We start from the raw sequence: 13,824 nt of genomic DNA on the forward strand, positions 1-13,824 counted from the left end.
CCCCGAGGATCTAGGCCAGGTCCCTTGGTAGCTGATAAATCTATTTACTCTTTGGCGTTAGTGTCCAGGCACACTTCATAGCTGCAGCTGAACTGTTGAGAGCGTGGGCTCTGAAGTCAAGGTAACTGGGTCCAAATCCAGGCCACCACCTTCCCAGCTGGGGCGCTTAGGCAAATGCTTAGGCTCACAAGCCTGCTGTGAGGATTAAAGGAGTTAATTCATGTAAAGGGCCTGGCACATAGAGAATGCTCGATAATGGCTCTTCCTACAAGAAGCCCTTAAGTGAGAAACCACCGATGCTATCATTTCACTGATGGTGTATAAGGAAGAAACCACTGATGCTATCATTTCAGACGTCTTGATGCCATTTGATAGGAACCATAGACATTTTGGGGTGTGCTGGGGGACAGGTGCTATTGTGGCAGGCTTTCTCAGGCTCCCCCATTCCCCCAGAAGTGCTGCAGCCAGACCCAAGGCTCAGCCGCTCAGGCAGGACCAGAAGGACAAGCCAGTGGAGAGTGTTTTGCCAGCAGGTCGGCAGCCGGGCTTATTGGTAAAAGGGCCACTCCCCCAGGAGCTGGGACAATTTAACAGATTATCTGGAACAATGGCTAATTAGGAACTAAGCTTTTTGGCAGGAAGTCTTTTATTATAAAGCTTGATAAAATTTCACAGGCCACTGCTGGTGTCTGGGGCCAGAACTGGAACCTTCTCTGTCCAGGCCTGAGCACTGCGAAGGCCGTTGGAGCCTCAGGTCCCCCATCTCCACCTCTGCCCTTCCTCACCTAGAGGCCTTGACAAAACAGGAAATGGTCTGGGAGGCCACCAGGCCACAGAAGTCATGGTTCGCTCTGTGTGCCTTTAGGTAAGCCCCATGCTTTCTCTGGGCCTCGTTTTCCTTACTCTCCAAGGAAGAGATGACCACAGAATCCTGGACCCCTCCCGTGAGAGAACCTGAGAGAAATTTCCAGACCCAAGATGGTGGTGGACCTGGCATGGGACTTCTGTGCCCCTCCCCACAACCCATGCCCTCCTGCCTGATGCCCAGACCTCTGGCCATTCTCCCCAGCCCTGGACACCCACCCAGTCCCCTATTCCCAGAGCCAAGCAGATTCCCTTGTCCTATTTGTATTTGAGTCAGATAGATTTCTGGCCTCTAATTTTAATCCCGGTGAACATGATTCATGAGGGCTCAGGGGCTGGGCTCTGCAGCGAGACGTTAGAATCTGCCATTAAGGAGCCATCAGTAATATATGAAAATTACAGGGGAGCTCCCGCTGGGGAAGGGTGGGCAGCTTGGAGGTAGAGAGCTGTCTGTCAGCTCTGGCCTCCTTCTGTCCTGGCCAGCACAGTCACTGGGGGCTTCGCAGCTGGGGGGGAGGTCTCTGAAGCTTCATCCAGCTGTAATTTGTAAAAAGGCAAGAGCTGCTTAATTCAGGGGCTGTTAAGATCGTTCAGGCTTGCAGAGCCACCCACTCACTACTGAGGCAGGGGATCGCGGTGTTCACCGTGATCCTGTCACTCCTGGGAGCCCTGGCCCTCCCTCCCGGCCTCCTGGAGCTCTGTTTCTTCATCTGTAAAATGGGGATGATAATAAAATCATCTCCATGGGGGTCAGTGGGGGGTTAAATGAGATCATGAATGTGTGGAAGTGTTGTGAAGATGAGAAGTCACGATACAAAGCGGAAGGAGGAGGAGGATTTGATGGAAGGGAGAAACCTGGGAGAGGGGGGCATAGACAGGCTTCTGGGACAAGAGGGCACTGCTCAGAGCCAGAGCCCCACCTGGCCTGGGCTTTTGTCACCGCCCGTTTCCTAATCAGCTATGTGACCTCTGTCAGAGCACCCCATCCCTGCTTCCCTGCCTCTCTTTTCTCATTGGTTGAGAGGATCTGGTTCCTTCTGGCCCTAAAATCTTCAGTTCTGAGTCAACTTGTTAATCAATGAATGTTTACGGAAATCATAGGAAGGACCAGGACTGTGGGATGTGTGTGTGTGTGTGTGTGTGTGTGTGTGTAGGGGTTAGAGGTGGGGTGGGGGTTGAGCAGAGGAATAGATCAGGGGCGCTCACCTGTGCCACCTGACCTGTAGAACCACCCAGCCCCACAGGAAGAATTAACCAGGTGGAAGGGACAGACAGCACTGAAGAAGTTCAGAGGTTGGGCTGGGGTAAAGACTGATAGGACACAGTCCCAGCCTCATTCACAGTATTAACCTCTTATTGGTGAGTGACTCGATCAACTCCTAATTGATTAGGAGCCAGAATGCCTGAGTTTGAATCCTGTTCCTTCCACCCATTAGCTGTGTGACCTTGGGCAAGTCACTCAGTCTCTCTGAGCCTTATCTTAGTTTACTTTTCTGTAAAATGAAGATGATAATAGTACTGCCTCATAAGGTTATTATGAATATTAAATGAGTTAATATATGGAAAACACTTAGCACCTGGCACCTGGTAGGGCTTGGTGACAGTTGTTATCACTGTATTGAAGACCAACTGTGCAACAGATGCTCGGTGCAGCCTTTCATGCACATTTCCCTCTAGCTTTCCCCTGAAGAAGGAAGGATGTTCTGTTTTAGCGATGGGGAAATGCACCTTCCGAGGTGTTACCCAGGTGGCCTCACATAGATAATAAGTAACAGAACCCTGGCCAGTGGGGCTCCTGGGCCACTGGCCTGGCTACCTCTCTGCACCTCCCTGGCTCCAGCCCCCAGTGCCTACCCCACCAGCCATGGGCATCTGTGGGGAGTTGACCGACATGGTGGGAGACATCCCTGAACTGCTTTCTGTCACTGCCCCCAGCAAGTGGATTGTGAGGAAGAAGAAGAGGACCAGATTTTAGAAATCTGGAAGCAACAGAGAGAGCCTCTTCCCAGGCTGCCTTTGTTCTGCATCTCTAGTGTCTGAGCTGGGGATGAGTGGGCCAAGGGCACCCCTCCCCCCATTCTCACTAGCAGCCTCCTTGCCCAAGGGCTCCTCCTACCTTCCCTTTCCTGCAGTGGCCAGAGTGAATTTTCTTCTCTAGGCCTGGGTGGCTAAGCAAAATTTACACATTCTACTGCCTTTTTTCTAACTGAGGCCTGGGGCATTGCTAGGTGTTGAGGGGAGCCCACAGGGAGGGCAGAGCCTTGATCTTAATGGAGCAGCTGGTTTGTAAGAGCAAAGGGCCAGCCCTGAATTTTCCCCTCAGCCTCACCCTGTATGTGGAAGTTATGTGGAGAGAAACCACACAGAACTGGGACCTCCAGGGGACTTAAGCACAGAGGACCCCTTTAGATGGAGCATAGAAACCTTCTCAGGCATGGAAGGTGGGTAGGAAATGTTAGCGGTTAGGGCCAGGAGCATCTCAGAGTTCAGAGACTTGGGAGATATATACTTCCTGGGTGGCTGGGCCAGGATTGGGGATTTATAAAGAACCAGAGTGTGGAATCACAAATTTACAGAGCATGTTTTATGTCCCAGGCTCTCTTCTAAGTATATTACATACACTAAATCAATTAAGCCTCCAACAACTCTATAAAGTGTGGATAAATGGTCATTTCCATTTTATGGAAGAGGAAATTAAGGCAGAGAGGTGAAGGTGTTGCAGGAAGGGGGACCCCTTCCAAGGCCCAAGGGTGGCTCTTGTCTAACACTCGGAAATTAATTTTCTGAGGAGACACCCACGCTGACAAAGCAAAAAACTTTATTGGGAAGGGGCGCCCGGGTGGAGAGCAGCAGGGTAAGGGAACCCAGGAGAACTGCTCTGCCACGTGGAGCACAGTCTCAGGTTTTATGGTAATGGGGTTAGTTTCCGGGTTGTCTCTGGCCAGTCATCTTGCTTGGCCCATATTTGGTCTGACTCAGGATCCTTCCTGGTGGTGCATGCATCTCTCCGCCAAGAAGGATTCCAGCGAAAGGATTCTGGGAGGTTAGTAGGACATATTATGGGCTGGCGTCTCCTCCTTCCTTTTGGCCCCTCCCAAATTCTTCCAATTAGTTTTCAGCAGCAGCACCCTGTTCCTTATCAGGACCTCCTGTTGTGAGAAACTTATACAAGTGGTTATCATGGTGCCTGGCCAAGGTGGGCAGTTTCGGTCAACAGTTCCCTAACAAAGGGATTTAGCCAAGGTCACACAGCCAGTGAATAGCAGAGCCAGGATTTGAAACCAGGAAGCCTGGCCTCAGACTGCTCTATTTACTACTTCACTTTACTACCTTATGTGGGAACCCCTAAGATCTGCCTTCCAAAGCTAGAATTAGTGGTTCTTAAAGCTTTCTGAAGACATGCTTCCCTTTGAGAAATTGATGAAAACCATGGCTTCTCTCCCCAGAAAATGAGGACATGTACAGATATTTGCATTCAATTTCAGGGTGTCACAGCCCACTCAGAGCTGGTTCTAATCTAGCAGTTGCCCTTCCCTGCTGGGCTCTCTGGCATCTGTGTGGGTGGGGCTGGGATGACTACTTTCTACAAAGCAGAGGCTGTGGTGAGAGTCCCCACCAAGGCCCACAGGTAGGATGGCTGGGCTGGGACCCTGCATCCCAGAGGGCTGTCACAGACCTTGGGTACCTAGGCTGCATGGGCAGGAGTCACACACTTTACTGGTGACATGAACGTTACCGTGTCTAAGAAAAATGGGGTAAGGGTGGGGACCGTTCTTCGTTTGTGTTCAGGTGAGTTGGAAATGGTATGAGTGTGTGAATGTGTTTGTGAGAGAGAAAATATATCAGTCAGGGTCCCAGCAGGAAAGAGAATTCTACTCAGTTGTTTTCACTGAAGAGATTTAATGGATTTCTTTCAAAGGTACGGGTGAGGTTGAGGACACCCACAAGGGACAGTGCAGCACCCAGGGCCTGGCAACAACAGGGAGCTGTTTCCACCCAGGCTTGCAGGGGCAGTGGGAGGAGACAATGTTATTGTGTGTGAGTGAGAGGTGAGCGTGGTGGTGGGCGTGGGGAGAGCAGCCCCTCCCAGAACCATGGTGCTGAGACTGGGCCAGAGACGGAGGAAATAGCCCACATTCTCTCATCTCCCGTCTCCCATCTGCCATCTGCCATCTGCCATCTGCCAGTGCCTACCACTGGCCAAACCCAACTGGAACCCACAGAGCAAAGGAACCAGGTGATGGAGTTTGACGGGAAACAATCTCCTGGAATGTAGAGCAGGACGGAGAAGGAGCTGGACAGGGTGGGGCAGCAGCAGGAGACTCTCCGGCATGGAGAACAAGCCTCCAAATCAGTCTAGGACTAACTGCCAGCCCAGTGCCCCCTGCAGGTCAGGAGGCCCATGTCTTGACATAGGCTTGCCCCTTCCCGGCCTTGTAGTTGGATGTGGGAAGGGAAGACCTTACTGCCTGACCTGGGTTCTCAATCCCAGCCCTGCACTGGCCCTTGTCCCAGGGCAGTTTGGCAGGACAGCTGCCCACCTGCCCCCATAAATCTCGACTTCTATGTGTAGCACAGCCCCTGGGAGCCACTTAATTTAGTCCTCAAAGAAGTTTCAAGTCTGCCTCCCCTTTGAGGGTCTCGCTCAAACTGATGATATGTAATTAATGCTGCTTAATTGATATTCTTGGGACTTAGTCATAGGGGTTTTAGGAACCCTTGGGAGCATCTTTTGTGACATGTCAGAAGCTTTTCCCACTGGGTTTTGTTGCCAGGGACAAGAAGTAAGCTTTTCAGACGGTGAAAACCCTAATTTCCAGGCTTATTTCTCATTTGTACTTTCTCCTCTCTGGGAGGCTGTCCCAGTCCCTGGGGTCAAAGTCCCCTCACCTCCCCGACTGCTCAGCCCCTTCCCCAGTTTCATACCACAGCCTCCCCAGTCCACACTTGCCACCTACCCAACAATTCTCTAGGGTTCTCTGTATCAGAATCACTTGGTAAAACAAAGCAGATTTTGGGCTTCCCTGCAGCTTTGTTAATCAGAGAATTCCTGTGCCTACCAGTGTTTGGTGGTCTGTGCCCCAGACTTGAGCAGTGTCAGGCCCCCTCCCATCCTTAGAGACCAAGTGTGGACAAAGGGCTTCAGAATGGAATGGAGGGAGGGACAGGCCCTTCCGGGGACCTGGAAGGGCGTTCAGGGCTGGCTTGGCGCAGGATTGCGAGTGGTGAGGGGTTAACCTACCTTCCCCTCCTCCCCAAGCCCCCCTTAGCAGAGTCAGATCTCGTGCCTTTGCGTGCCTCCCACTGCTAAAACCTCATCTCTCCAAGTCCCTTCGGGCTTGAAATCTCTAATTCTCTATGTAGAACGAAATACAACCAAATTATTATTATTATTATTTTTTTAAACATCAGTTCAGCTGTGTTCTGACCGTCATTAATACGGGTATAAATTGGGTCTGACACGGACCCAGTGGCTTCTTGGATTTTTAAAATCCAAGTTTTCACATTTTGTTTCCTTTGTTATTAGCCCAAGTAATGAAGGCTATAAAACATCTTTAGTAAGTCCCTGGGTTTAAGATTTCATTCGCAGTAGTTTAGGATGTGCATATATGTTAATTACCCCTGGTCCTGGTAATTTATCACCGCCCAGCCAGGCTCACTTGTCCCCTTTCCTGCTCTAGGAGATATTGGGTGCCCTTGGAGTCCCCCTCCGTGTCCTGTTTCCAGGGGAACTCCATTTTCTTCTCCAGCAGAGATCAATCTCTAGGGAATTCCCCCCTACTGAGCTTCAAGTGCCATTTTAAAAGCAGCGCTGTCATCTTCCCTAATGGGTGTTTTCCTTGGAGTCTCTGCCGGGAGTGGAGGGAGATGGAAGGCTGCACAAAGGAATACTTGCCCCTTCTGGGCTGGGGTTTATATAAAATCCTGTCGGAGGGATTTTTTTATTGTGTTTGAGAGAGGAAGGCAGTGCATTGAGGAGGAGGTAGGTCCCTTTCTTAAGAGAGGATTCTCTCGAACCTGGGTGTTTTCCTGGAATAGTCTACATTCTAGAAAGCTATTAGGAGAAATTTTCTTTGCATCTGAAGACACGCAGTATTAAGAATTAGAAAGGGCAGGAACTCTTTTGCAACCAGAGTTATAAGATCGTTATGGAATTTGTGGGGTGGGGCAGGAACCCAGTCTTATTCAACTCAATGTCCTTCCCATGGCCTTGCACACAGGGAGGCTTCTATAAATGCTTGTGAAGTAAACCTCATCTTTATTTGGCTTTCATAATGCTTGAGGACTCTTGGCAGTTAGATGAAGTAAAAATATAATGAGCCTTGGGGAGTATCTCTGCGCTTCCTAGATGAGATGCTGCCCGATTCGTGAATCATTTAATAAAGCCAATTAGATCTTCAAATTATATATATATATATATAAATATAAAATGAGCTTTGGAGTTAGACATTCTTAGGTTTAGATCCCAGCTGTGCCTAGCTGTGTGAGCTTGGGCAAGTCACTTAACCTCTCTGGTTTTCAGTTTTCTCACTTGTAAAATGGGTAAATGGTCACAGGGTTTTTGTGAGAATTGAATGAGGTAATTCAATGATCCACCTGATCTACTAAGCATTCAGTAAGGGGTTCAGTAAATGTTAGTTTTCTTCCTTCCTCCTACCGTGTTCCTACTGAGAATCTGTGGTTCTCAACTCCATCTGCATCTTAGAATCATGTAGGAAACTTTTAAAAAATACAGTTGTTCAGGCCCCACCCATTGAGATTCGGATTTAATTGGCCTGTGGTAGGGCTTGAGCATGGATGGGGTTTTTTTTTGTTTTCTGTTTTTTGCTGTGCTTCCCCTACCAGGGATTGAACCCTCACCCTCGTCAGTGAAAGCACGGAGTCCTAACCACTGGACCTCCAGGGAATTCCAAGCATGGGTATTTTTAAAAATCTCCTGTTAAAGGATACTTTTTTTAAAGATAAAATCACGATTCCCATAGAAATAGAAAATGAACACACGGCAAAGATTTATTCAACTTATTAATCAATGAGGGACCCAGAAAGATATTATAACTGGTTCAAATAATTCCAACAACACACACATATATGAAATCAGGAATGCTGAAATGAATTTACAAATAGCTGCAAAATTGGTCTGTATCCACAGGGTAATAATCAAATAATCAATTGCATTCCACTGAGGAAAATCCATTTGCATTTCTATGGATAAAATCATCTGCATTACTCTATGCTTTCTGTAATTTACCGAGTTGTAACGTAGCTCAGAGATGATGAACGATGCAGACCTCTATGAAATCAGATACCTGGACTAGTATGCGAAACAGGACGCCCAGTGATCTGCTTTTTTGTACATTTTAATAACTTTCACACTTCCCCAGCCAGGGGGGAAGCACCCTGCCTTAGACCTTTGTATATAGTTCTGTTAACAGTGTTATCACACTGTATCGTAGTTATTTGTGTTTGAGCTGTCCCACCTATGATAGAGAAGTCCTTAAGTACAGGATTCGTGTTCTATTTATGTTTGTAACCCAGCACCCACCACACTGCCTGGCCTACTTTATAAGTGCTTAAAAACTGTTGAATTCATAATTGAATTGAATTGGGTGACTCTAAGAAGCAAGCAGAACAAGTATTATTCTCCATCTTCTGATGAGGAAACTGAGGCTTTGAAAGTCTCCGATCAAGTCACACAGTCAGCTTGTGATGAAGTTGGGACTCAAACCCTCTCATCGATTTCCTCATTCAACCTTACTTCATTCAACAATGAGTACCTACTGTATACCAGTCACTGGGAGCAGTGGGTTTCTGCCGTCCTTGCCCTCAGGACCTTATATGTAGGGCAACATGGCGTAGAGAACGTGAGCCAGAATGCCTGGGTTGTGCCTTGAAGTCAGCAACTATTAGCCATGTGACCCTGGACAAATTACTTGGCTTTTTGGTGCTTTCATTTTCTCATCCATGAAATAGGGAAGCCTACCAAAAAAGGATTAAATAAGGTAATACGGTGTGAAGTGTTTACTGCAGCTGCTGGTGCTATAATCATGTGGGACTGTGAGCCTGTGACTCTGTTAAACACTGTGTCAGGTCCTGAGCTGCAAAGATGAGGAAAACTTGGATCCCCCCCCATTGCTTGAGAAGCTCAGTCTAGTGGGATGGAAAGAGTAGATCATTATTAGGTCTTGTGATGAGTGCAGCCATAGGGATGTGAGGAGGATTATGGGAGTGCAAGGGAAGGGGTGGGAGTTAGAGAGCTGGACTTTCGGGGAGCTGAGTCCTTAAGCATTAGCGATTGGCCTACCTGGGGTACCTGCCAGGAGGTGGCTATTGCAGTGATTGAGGTGAGAAAATGAAGAGTCCTGACCAAGGCCACGGAAGAGGAGGCAGGGAGAGGGGAGAGATTTAGCTGATGGAATTGACGGGAATGAGAGATTGATTCGCTGTGGGCCTGAGGGCAGGAAGGTGCCAAATCTAGTGCTCCCCAGATGACCCCACACTGCCTTGGGTGGGAGGTTCTCTTTGCAGGTTTCTAACTTACTTCAGGGGAGAAGGGGACAGCTAGCTATGTCCCAGATAACTGGAGACATGTTAAGAATGATTGACAACCTATTTAAAATATTTTCATTTTGTCTGCCTATCTTGTTTAGTTTGGGGAATATCATGCCCTACCATCATGGAGTGTACAGTGCTTTTACACTTTATCTTTTAGACCCATGTCCCTTTTTAAAAATAAAATCTCACCAAATATATCTAGTGGATTGAAGACGTAAAAGAGCTGCTTTGATGGAACTGGTAGCCCGGAGCGGTGCCCACACTGCCCCCCCCTCCATGACATGGGAAGGCTCCTGGGAGCTCCCAGCTCTGTGGACCACAGTCTAGCCCAGTGGTTCTCCAAGGGAGGTCCCTGCACCAGCAACATCAGTGTCACCTGCATTTTTAGAAGTACAGATTCTTAGCCCTCATCCTAAACCCACTGAATCAGAAGCTACAATCTATGTTTTAACAAACCCTTTAAGTAATTCTCATGCCCAGAAATGGGGAGTGACTTGCTTTAAGTCATTCAGGGAGTTTAATGCGATTTAATTATTGAGTGTCCAGTGTGTGCCAAACCCTAGTGTATATGTTGCAGGGGTTACCAAGAAAGTTAAGTCTCTGAATTAGTTATGCATTGCTGAGTAACAGATTAGCCCACAGCTTAGCCACTTAAACAACAGGGTCATGGATCTGGGTGTAGCTCTGTGGAATCCTTTACGTCAGGGTCTCTCACAAGGCTGTAGTCAAGGTGTTGGCCAGGGCCTCAGTCTTCTCAAGGTTCAGCTGGGGCAGGATCCACTTCTAAGTTCACTCAGTGGTCTTTGGTAAGATTTAGATTCTCAGGGGTGGGTTGGCTGATAGCCTTGGTTCTTTGCCACATGGGCCTCTCCATAGGGCAGCTCACATCATGGCACGTGGCTTCATCAAAGTGAGCAAGCGGGCTTCCCTGGTGGCGCAGTGGTTAAGAATCTGCCTGCCAATGCAGGGGACACAGGTTCGAGCCCTGTTCTGGGAAGATCCCACATGCCACGGAGCAACTAAGCCCCTGAGCCACAACAACTGAGCCTGCGTGTCTGGAGCCTGTGCTCCGCAACAGGAGAGGCCGCGATAGTGAGAGGCCCGCGCACCGCGATGAGGAGTGGCCCCCGCTTGCCGCAACTGGAGAAAGCCCTCGCATAGAAACCAAGACCCAACACAGCCAAAAATAAATAAATAAATTAATTAATTAATTAAAAAAAAAAAAAGTGAGCACGCAAGAGAGAGAGGGCGCCCAAGACGGAAGCCATAGTCGTTTATAACATAACCTTGGAAGTGACTTGTGCTCTAGTCCAGTCTTCATTAGAAGTGAGTCACTAGCTCCAACCCACATTCAAGGGGAGGGGATTACACAAGGGCATGAATACCAAGAGATGGGACCTTAAAAGATCCCACAGTCCCTGTCTCTGCCTTGCATTTACAATTGGGGCATCAAATCAATACACACCTAATGAGGAATCAGTCAGAGAAGGAAGGTGGTCATAGAGGTGGCACAAGTTCAGTGGTGGCTCAGAGAGAAGTAATTCTCTGGTTGGAGGAATCAGGAAGGTTTCCTGGAGGAGGCGGCATTAACAACGGACCTTGAAGGAGTGGAGGATGTGCCATTGACTGAGAAGGGGAGGCCTGGTGGAGGACACAGCCTAGGCAAAGGCAGTGAGGTGAGCAAGTGAAGGGCCTGCTCAGGTATCCAGGTATCAAAACCATCTCACTTGAGTGGAGCCTATATAGAGAAAGGGAGAATAAAGTGACACTGGAGATTGGAGCCATAGGTGGACGGCTTCCACTGTAGATGTGGGAGCTCTCCCCTTGATGGGGGGGGTGGGGCAGGAGCTGGGAGAGGTGTGGCTTCCATCATTACGGGGTTCAGGACTGAGGGGCTCCGAGCCCAGTGCTTCCCTGTTCCACCAGCCTGGCCGTGCGATCCATGCCCCATCTCCTCTTGTAGTTCGGACGCACTGAAGTCATCGACAACACACTCAATCCCGACTTTGTGCGCAAATTCATTGTGGATTACTTCTTCGAGGAGAAGCAGAACCTCCGTTTTGACCTGTAAGTAGAAGATCGTGCTGAGGATGGAGCTGGGGAAGGAACCGTGGATGGGAGGTGGGGCTACAGGACCTGTAGTGGGGCGGGAGTTTCCTCACTAGGGAAGGTAGGGGGGAGCTGTGATAGTAGAGGAACCCAGGGTTGGCCTGGGATAAAAGTGACAATTAGCTGAATCCAGCCCCACCTTCGTCAGGAGGTGGAAAGGAGGTGGGGAGGGGGAACAAATGCACGCCCCCCATTTGTCTCAGTGTGGGAGGGTGCTGGGCAAGCTACCTGATTCGGGGGGGTTGAGGAAAGATCTTGGGGGCAGCCCAGCTCTAATTCTGGGGAGCCCTTTTCCCCCCAGCTTCCCATTGACCTCTCCCTCTGTCAAAGCTTGTTCTGGGGGAGGGTCCCCTCCAGTTTCCCCTCCTGCAGAGGTAACTTGGCTGATGGGGCTCAAAGCATCTGTGTGTTTATCACAAAGATGCAGATTGCCCCTCTCCTGAGGTTAAGGATGATGGTGGGATTTTAGTCTGATGAGCAGGTGGAGGAGTGGTGTTTTGTTGTTTTTTCGGGGTCTAGGGTGATTAGAAAGGACTGTACCCTAGAGAATTGTGGACTGAGTGGGGAAGAAAAGAGGGGTTGGCACCTGAGAGAGCAAAGGAAAAAAATGCAGTGAAAGGAAATGACTTTGGAGGCAGCAATAGGAGGACTTGAGGCCCAGAGCAGTCAATGCAGCCCATCGTAGGGAAGTCACCTGGTGACACTTTGGAGAGAGGAAGTGCTCAGGGAAGGGAACTGGCACAATGACGACTGCCCCTCAGCAGGAGTTGTCTGTACCTAGAATGACTGTTTGGCTACACAGATGGCCAGTGTGAGTAGAGGCGGGATGCAGGAGGGAAGGGCTGCAGGTGAGGCTGTGGGTGAGCCGGCCCCAGGTGAAGGGAGGTGCCCAGCTGCAGGATCAGCTGCCTGTGGCGGGCTGAGTACAGGTATTCATGCCTCCCTCTTTCTTGAGTGCCCAGGCCTGAGGGCAGGGTGGGCAGGCCTGGGCAAAAGGGAACAACCAGGGAAGGTCAAAGGCAAGGTACTGAAGTCCAAGGGCAGCTGAGCCTTAGCTGGGAAGATGGGAGAACAGTCAGTGAAGAGCAGGGTGGCTCGGGTACCTGTGAACCAGCCAGGGTGGCAGAGCAAGTTTATTTTATTTTTTCAATTTTTAACGAGGTGAAGTGCCCAAATCTTAATAGCGCTACCCCAATGATGCATTTTGATATCCATTTACCACCCAGATCAAGAGACAGACTAGCACCTTAGAAGGCTCCCATTTGCATCTCCCTGCTATTACTCCCAGAAATATCCACTGTGTTGGTGCCTGGTTTTGGGGGAGCAGGGGTCCTGGCTCAGCTCAAGAAGCCAGGCAATTTGGGGCAGGATGCCCCAGCTGCCTTCACCATCTCTCTGTGTTCCCTGCAGATATGACGTTGACTCCAAGAGTCCTGATTTATCCAAACACGTGAGTTCTGCCAGTGCCTGCCCAGCAATTCTGAAAGTCTCTTAAATGCCAAACTCTGAGTTGGCCTTGGGCTTCACTGTGACACAGAGTGTGTCTGATGCTGCATCCTGTCATTTCAGAGCCCTCATACTTCCAGGGGTGGGGTGATGGGGGAGGTGGGATGGCTGTGAGCAGAGTGGGTGACAGTGGTCTTTTCTGTACCCTGGATGTGCAGGATTTTCTGGGCCAGGCCTTCTGCACCCTTGGAGAGATTGTGGGGTCCCCTGGGAGCCGCCTGGAGAAGTCCCTCACGTAAGTGTTCAGGGGAGTGGGACCTGTCTGGTTTGCTTCCTCAGTGATGGGCCAACTTCCTATTCATCCTTGCTGAGGGCTGGCTCAGGGGAGGGGCAAAGCAGTCAGCCAGTCATAACAGACAATCGAAAATAAGGAGACCTCGTGGGCCTTGCCCTTGCAGGGCTTTTAACCCAGTTATCTTGGAGGGACCCTGGCTCAGTTATTAGAACCCCATGTTCCTTAGCATGGCCCGAGATACTATCTACCCCACTCCCACACCCCACCCCATCATTGTACAGGGGAAGAAACTGAAGGCCAGAGAGGGAAATTGCTTTGCCCAAGGCCACACAGCTAGGAAGTAGAAGAGCTGGGATTTGAACCCAGGGATCTACTCACAAAGAGTATTCCTCAGATTGTTCATACCTTGTTGAGGCCAGAGCTGGGCATGGTGAGGCCCTCCCTATCCTGCCCTGCCCCTGCATCATAGGGTTTTAAGTGCTTTTAGGGGAAGACTATTATTACACTGAGCAGGCTCTGGGATGTGGAGTCCCAAGTCTTCTCACAGTGGAGCCTGA

At 49.6% G+C, this 13,824-nt stretch overlaps 1 protein-coding gene across 1 annotated transcript in view; it reads left to right on the forward strand.

Annotated features, from left to right (window-relative positions):
• Positions 1 to 13,824, forward strand: part of LOC118903077 (copine-5-like) — a 60,585-nt gene that overhangs the window by 29,115 nt on the left and 17,646 nt on the right. Inside the window, exons 4-6 of the mRNA XM_036867755.1 lie at positions 11,381 to 11,484; positions 12,937 to 12,976; positions 13,191 to 13,267. Of these exons, the coding sequence (XP_036723650.1) occupies positions 11,381 to 11,484; positions 12,937 to 12,976; positions 13,191 to 13,267 (221 nt within the window). The remainder of the gene's footprint in view (positions 1 to 11,380; positions 11,485 to 12,936; positions 12,977 to 13,190; positions 13,268 to 13,824) is intronic.

This window comes from Balaenoptera musculus, chromosome 11, assembly GCF_009873245.2.
Source record: "Balaenoptera musculus isolate JJ_BM4_2016_0621 chromosome 11, mBalMus1.pri.v3, whole genome shotgun sequence".
Lineage (NCBI taxonomy): Eukaryota > Metazoa > Chordata > Mammalia > Artiodactyla > Balaenopteridae > Balaenoptera > Balaenoptera musculus.